Raw genomic sequence first — 7358 nt, forward strand, 5'->3', positions numbered from 1 at the left:
ATATAGGAAACTTCAAGAAAAAATACACTAGCATCCATCAACACTCATTCGCACGGCACCCTCTTTTCGCCAGAGCACAATTACGAACTGACCTCACTGCACCGTATCTGGGCAGCGTATCCGGTGTTGCACAGCGGACTTCATTCGAGGTTAGTTCCATCACGCACCATTCGGGAAATCCACCCCGCATCGGCGCACGGTACGCTATGGGACTCGACAGCGATATTAGAAAGGAAAGAAAATATTCATTTTCTCTTTATAGAACGCGATTGATCAAAAGCACTTTTTCAGTGGGGCGCACGGGGCGCTCCATGGCGTCGGGTACAGGCCGGGCCGGGCCGATAAGTTGTGGTCCGTGCAGTACTCTTGGTACATTGTCCATCACTGTGTTCTGTGGGCATCATAGAATGGTTGCCACAGCCGCTGTCAAATGCAACCGATCTATTCACACTGGTTTCTAAGGAACTGCCCATGGCTCGCTTCCAGGGTCATCATTGCCTACTGCAATAGTAAGCACCAATTCACTCTCGCCTACTGGTCTTTTTACGTAGCTGTATACGTATTTTTCAGAAAGGTGCTTTCACACTGATATTCACCGGAAATTATTAAGCGTCGTTATCACAAGGAAGACTTTCAAAACTGGTATCCTCCACCCTAATTCATTAAAGTTACGTCGCTCCTTTTACTGGTAATCGTTTTCAAGATAGTTGAACACCGATGAAATAATATGCTTTGATGCAGAGCCGATAGCGACGCCTGTAACGCGTAAAGGCACACTGAACGAACTTCGTACCTGACGAGGCAGGGAAGCGCGGACGAGCAGACAGTCCAGTTTGTGTGTGTCATTCTGTGTCTTCTCGTCCGCGCTTCCCTGACTCGGTTCGCTCTTTTCGTACCTAAGACCACTCGTACCAACTTCATTCTCATGTCAAAACCAAAGACAGATGTTTTTCACGAAAACACTTAATATGATCCATCATTTATATTGCAATAGTCATACAATTATTAACATCATTTGGTGAGATCAAACGCTTAAATACGCAACGGTCCTTCAAGCGTTCGTACAACGCCATCATTCATATCCGCACCTGAAGCCCAACATAGCGTCACGGTGAAGCACACTCATCCTCCCGACCCCAACCGGATGCACAGTGAGCAGTGAGCGCATTTCACATGGATGGAAGTCCGTTGCCGTAGCATTGCACGTACCGAACACATCGAAGTGCATTACTTGCAACCTCACCACAGAAGCTAATGTCATCATATAGTCGCCTTCATCTTTCTTCAACAATACTTCCACCGTGGCCAGGTTCAGAAAGTACAGTACGGAAGACCTGACCAAATAAGCACAGTCTTCAAGTTGATATGGCCTGCTTCCGAGCTTTGTTATCCTCCCGAACAGGTCGGCCGGTTGGCGGAGGAGAACTCCAAGGGCATAGGAAAGTAACCCGATATTCACGAAGGTATTGTCTCTAACCTTGAGTGCGACAGTGAGGTTCCTGCACTGACGTAACCAATTGATTATAATAGCTGCTTGAAGGGAATCGCCACCATGAACCTTATCCGTGAAATCGTATTGCACTATGTCATTTCGCTTCTTGCTTTCTGCCCTCACAGCTGCGTCCGTGATGGCCAAGCCACTTGTTCTTAAGAAGAAGACAGTACTAATCGTCAAATTTTTGTTCAACAGATGTATCTTCCCCCAAGTCCTCCTGATAGCATTACGTCGTGCGTGGTTGGAAGGGTTTGACACTACGGCGATGATGACGTCTTGTTTACCAAACGGACAGATGTGCGGAGCACCCAAGAGTGGTTTCGGGTTGTAGTAGATAGCAGTATCGTCTTCGACGTCCCTTCCAGCAGGCTTGCGGTAAACGATGGATCGGTTAACAGGCGGCGGGAAGCAGTTGAAACAGACCACCAGGTCCTGTGGAAGTAGAGTTCCAGTGTCGTAGTCTACTGCAGGTGCTGTGGAAGTTGCAGATACGCTGTAAGGTACCGATGTAACGAATATGAAGGGCTGGTAGAGGAGAAGACAGTACACGAACAATAGTGCGGTCGTGACGATGACAGCTCGCTTTATGGCAGGTGGATGTAATACGTGCAGTAATACGGTGTATGGTCCTCTACGTCCCCGCCGTACCTTGCGCCGGGCCATGCTCATTCATACACAAACTATAGTGGACTGCTCAACCTCTGTAATGGTGCTTTTTCAGACTTGATGGTGTCGCAGGAGGGAAGAACAGCCAATGTAACAGCTATTAAGCGGATCGTCATATCATTCTGCTTATATCGGAATAGAACGCCTTCGTCACGTGAGACACTTCTTCTTCTTCAGCCAGGGGGGACACTTCTTTTTCCTCTTGTTCCCCATGTTGTGGTCGTTTTTGCTACTATCTGAAATGCCATTTCTATTTCCCATGTCATATGACAAAAACAGAAAAGAAAGTGGAGAGATCTGTCGAATAGTTGTAGAAAATATTGTGTTAACATTTTGAGGGTGTTCGAGGTTTATCTAAAAGATGATGAGACTGGACGGCATCGCTCAAAACCTGGCAACGCTGTACCCACTTGTTCAGTACCAGCCAGGACGTACATTCGTATTTTATGTTCAGTGCGAATATGAAAACTCGAAACCGCCAACCGAGTCAAAACCAACTCGAACCAACTCCGGAAACCGCCGCGCAACAGGAAGTACGTCACTGAAAATCTCAAGCACCTGGACGCTTGTCGCTGCTTCCATGCATCGAAATGAAACGGGTGCGCGAAAAGCGTACCCGAGTCTCACACTTCCCGGTGCGCGAGTGGCGCTTGTGTCGCGTTAAGTGAGTGGTGTCTGAAACACTCGCGCCTCGGGGCGCCTACTTAATGCCCCCAATGAACATACCGAAACCAGCGGCATGACCGAGTGGGTTAAGGCGTCTCGCTCGTTGATGTTGTGCTGACTGGGAGGCGGTGGGTTCGAATCCTACCACCGGCTGTGCTGTCTGAGGTTTTCCCTGGGTTTTCCGAAGATTTTCCAGCCGAATGTCCGCTCAAATCCCCCTGAAGGCGGCCCAGGACGCATACTAACCCCCTGTCCCCCACTCCTTCATGCTGTGCTTTCTCCATCTGTCCTCATCTGTACGCCGCTCATAGCCACAGTTGCTTCGCGGCGCTAACACGAAAGTAAAAAAAAAGAACATACCGCTATTGGTACTATTTTGTGTTGTTCTGTTTTTCGGCATACCATGTGTTACTCATCAGGAATTCATGCCTGAACTACAAGCAGTCAAGGACAAGTCTACGGTGTCGTTGTACCTCGAAAGCCTCAGAGGAGGGGTTATAACCGTGTCCGGCCGGCGATTTTGGGATCCTGAATGTTGTATTACGTACGACAACTCCCCCTGTCACCCCTGCTCTGCAACTAGATTTCCTACCAACAATGCGATTCTAGATGTGCGCCTATTGGTTACGTGAGCAATCCATTACAACAGCTAAGAGACGGCCGTTTTCTGCCCCTCACCGATACTGCTTTTCTCTGGGTAGCCGTCTATTACTTGTTAAGGCGGAATCACTTCTTCAGAAATCTCTGGGCGATTTTCGTTCGCACAAGACACATGAACGCTCTAAACGATCATCATAACGTTGGTACTGCGTGTTCTCCTAGCTTTTCTCTAGTCAATGACGTATTTTTAGAAGACAAGGTTGAGCCGTTGATTTTTAATAAATTAAAATTTGGTGCATCTCGAACATGTGCTGCCATCTCGATAAAGTGTCGCACACTAAAAATATTTGCGATTTCGGGCTCAATACAATTGAACGGAGAGTCCTGAAATTCTACAAAATATGTAATTGACAAGGGTAAAGCGAGGAGAACACGCCAGTACTTCTGTTTTGACGATATTGTACGCCGTTTCTGAGCGCTGTGCGAACAAATTTTCTCTATGGTCTTGCGACTGCAACTAATTAGGGTGCTAATTACTTAGGGTGCCGTTTCACTGCAACTAATTACTTAGGGTGCCGTTCATACATATCCCTCTCTCCCCTTCCTGCTGCCCTGCCGTTTCAGTGCCATCGTACCTAACAAATATTTATCTACAATATTACTTTACCCTCTTGATCTGTATCGTACCTTGTTCGCTTACCTTTCTGCTGCTGCCGTAGGTGACTACGGTTCTGAGAGTTTACTTCTTCCGCGGTATAGGATTTGCCTAATTAGAGAACCTTGTGTGCCTGTACCCAGGGAAGTACTCTTCTTAAAGGCCAGATAATTGATGGTTCGCTTTGTTTCGGTTTTTTCCTTCGCAATGTCAGCAAACAATATCTTTTACAATTATAAATAGAAAGTACCTTCAATTCTATTGCGATATGCCTTTATTCCGAAATTCGATCAAATGAAATTAGTTTAGCAGGTTCGTTTACCAGAGGGAGCAAGAACGCTTCCTTCTCATCCGATCAGGCGATTCGCAACCGAACACGTCAGCGAATGCGTCAAAGTGCGACAATGGTACATTCACTCTCAACTTTGCTGGGACAGCTGTTTTGTATCGTAGCCGATTCTTGACGTGTAACGGGCCACGAGCTGGCTCGCACAACGTTGTACCATAATTGATGAAAAAGAACTTCTGAAGTGCGGTACCAGATGGCCGCCCAGTTTTAGTCGCCCTAGTACCCTGCCTTTGTGCAAACTTGAGAAATACATTGTACAGCGGACGAAGTACAGCACCATCGGCTACGTTTTCATCCAAAAACAATGAAGTATCGAACCCGCCCAGCAACTTCGCATGTCGCTTGGTTTCTTCCGTAAAACTGTTTTGGATGCACCATGCACGACCCATGAAGTTTACTTTTGACGCATTGGACCACCATGTGCGAAGAGCACCGTCGAAGCCAATCGAGCTACCCCTGAGGTCAATCGCAGAAAACATGCCACGGATTACTGGAGATATCAGGAACGGTATGGAATTAGCTTCGAAGCGTTGAGAAATGCTGCTTGCGAACGCCACGGTAGCTGGTGAAAGCTTTATGATGTTCCGCTGAGGGTCGTAGGAGAACCCTGGTCGAAAAGCGGATTCTGTGTGTGTCGTTGGTTCGTTGAAATAATTGAGGTCAAGTGCGGTCCAGTACTGCGAACGCATAAATCGTAGTAGCCTGTAGTACGTCCAAAGAAAATTCTGTTGGTCTAGAGCAATAGGTGACGATGAAGAGCCTGGCAATGACAATTCGTCGTTCTCGGGAATCAACTGAATGCTCATGTGGTCCATTTTGAGAGCAGCAGTGTGTGACTCGTTTAAGGAAAGCCAGCTTGCTGAAGACGCAGTCTGTTTCATCTCGGAACGTACAATCTCTTTTATTATCTTGATATCTTCTGCTAATCCAGCCTCGCCCGTGACAAGGGAGAGTCTCTTGGACAACACCGTCGACCAAACTAGGGAACGTGCTCCAAAGGGATACATTCCTTCCAGCATACTCATACAGGCTTGGAGTCGCTCCGAAACACTCTTTGCTAGTGGATGATGGTGACTGATGGGAATGACAAATCCTGCCTTATTATGTGGTAGCAGAGGGGAGATGTAGATGACCAGACGGTACCCTATATAGTTGACTAGGACACGCCGCTGTGTGCGGTTCAAGATACCAGAAAGGTGGTCAATGTATTTCGGGTCGAGCAGCACGACCTCGCGTGATGTGAGACGCGATGCTTCTTGAATAAAATAGGATAGGTAAGCTGTCCAATCCCAACCGCGCATTGGTCTAAGCATAGTGAGAGGCTTGATGTCCTGAAGGGTAGCTACGCTCCGAGCCGAGTGATCCGCGGCGTCTGACATCATCTGTTCCAGTCGAGCAATCTCAAGCGCCAGTGTGCGTGTCAGCGGGCTTGGCCTTTTTAACAGTGACAACACTTTGTACACAAACTCGACATACGTACCCAGCAGTTCACTGGGATATAATGTTTCGAACCGACGTATGAACATAGGAGGAGAGTCTATGTGCAACTGCAACTCCCGGTGGAATCGTTGTTGCCGCAACATTACCTTCACGAACGTTGATAGTCCTAAGAGCTTATCGGTGACCTTAGCGACGTCGTGGGGTTTTGTGTCTGGGATGTCGCTGACGTATGGCCAACCTGGTATGTTGAGATCAGCAAGTATTCCATGGAGAGCTGTCCACTCTGTGTCCTTCTTGCGTCCGTCCATGCAGCCTTGAGCCAGAAAAGCTGCCTGGTTAACGAAGGAAGTCAGTGTTCTATTGAACGGATACTTTCTCAGGTAATTCCAAACGTCATTCATAACAGCAGCGGAAGCCCGAATTAAATAGGAAGACTGGTTCACGCTGCCGTTAAACCAATTCGCAGAGCACACATGTCCGTAGAAGTCATCGCAAGGGTTTACAGAGTTGTTGAGCTTGCCTGATAAGTACTCTTCATTCCATTCGCAACCAGATGACGTACATACCACGGGCTGCTGCGCCACGCCTGTCGCCAAAGAGCTGTCCATGGCAGGCAGTTCAGATCGTTTCCCTGGGTCCGTGTACTGAACATGAAACTCTTCACCGACGAATTGAATATAAAAGGCAGCTGCCCCCACCAGCAGAATAATTATACCGAGAATAAACGATATGCAGAGAATAAGAGAACAGTAATTCCAGCTGACCTTGCAGAACCTCTTAGTGTTCGGCGCCATGCTTTCATGAGTGGTATCGTTCCCGCGTGGAGCTATTGGACCAGAGATGTATTTCAAGAGTAGTGTCCCTAGTGATCCATCATCTACAGGGGATGTAGTTGGTGCAACTATAACGAAGGTCGGGTTTAGCGTTGGTGTCCCACTGCGCTTGCAAGATGCCTTCTGCAAGTTTCGACATTGTTTCGGCTGAGGGAGCGGAATGTGTTGGTGAGCGAGACTTGGCCGAGCGTTAGAAGGGATGAAAGATCGGAACACTTGGTCGTATGGAGTTGGATATGCCAAGGCATGACGACGTCTCCGACGTGGAGACGCAGCGCGGCGATGCTCGTATTTCGAGAAGGAAGATGCGCTGGTGTCTGTGAGATTAGCTGTTGACGATGTCCTGGACATGATGAATGACGCAGATGGAAGGAATGAAATGTTACCTGAACGTGCCCATGAACACTAATATCCAGCGCGTGTTGCGCCGTTGTCCGCTTCCTCTTGATTCATCTTCTTTCATCTCAACAGCAACAGACGTCGTGCAGTTCACGGTGCCGCGCAAAAGGAAAAACTGGTTTATATGGTAAGGATACGTCATATGAACTCTGTGCCGCTGTGCCGCTGTACTGTGAATGAACGTCATATGAACTGTTCACGCTTTACAACACACTGCTGTGGAGTTTGGCATAGTAGTGTGGCTGCTCCAGGTCT

General features: G+C 47.9%; 2 protein-coding genes across 2 annotated transcripts; both read right to left on the bottom strand.

The window, feature by feature from the left end:
• Positions 1-967: 967 nt before the first annotated feature.
• LOC135384043 (lactosylceramide 1,3-N-acetyl-beta-D-glucosaminyltransferase-like) lies at positions 968-2292 on the bottom strand. The gene has a single exon (XM_064613295.1). It carries the CDS (start codon positions 2162-2164, stop codon positions 1073-1075), a length of 1092 nt encoding a protein of 363 aa, XP_064469365.1. The 5' UTR covers positions 2165-2292; the 3' UTR covers positions 968-1072.
• Positions 2293-4400: 2108 nt separating this feature from the next.
• On the bottom strand, positions 4401-6665 carry LOC135385030 (neprilysin-1-like). The gene has a single exon (XM_064614206.1). It carries the CDS (start codon positions 6663-6665, stop codon positions 4401-4403), a length of 2265 nt encoding a protein of 754 aa, XP_064470276.1.
• Positions 6666-7358: the final 693 nt, after the last annotated feature.

This window comes from Ornithodoros turicata, chromosome 2, assembly GCF_037126465.1.
Source record: "Ornithodoros turicata isolate Travis chromosome 2, ASM3712646v1, whole genome shotgun sequence".
NCBI lineage: Eukaryota > Metazoa > Arthropoda > Arachnida > Ixodida > Argasidae > Ornithodoros > Ornithodoros turicata.

Bases quoted from the DNA above. Each gene is read 5' to 3' on its own strand.
- LOC135385030 (XM_064614206.1), bottom strand. From the start codon at position 6,665: ATGGCGCCGAACACTAAGAGGTTCTGCAAGGTCAGCTGGAATTACTGT.
- LOC135384043 (XM_064613295.1), bottom strand. From the start codon at position 2,164: ATGAGCATGGCCCGGCGCAAGGTACGGCGGGGACGTAGAGGACCATAC.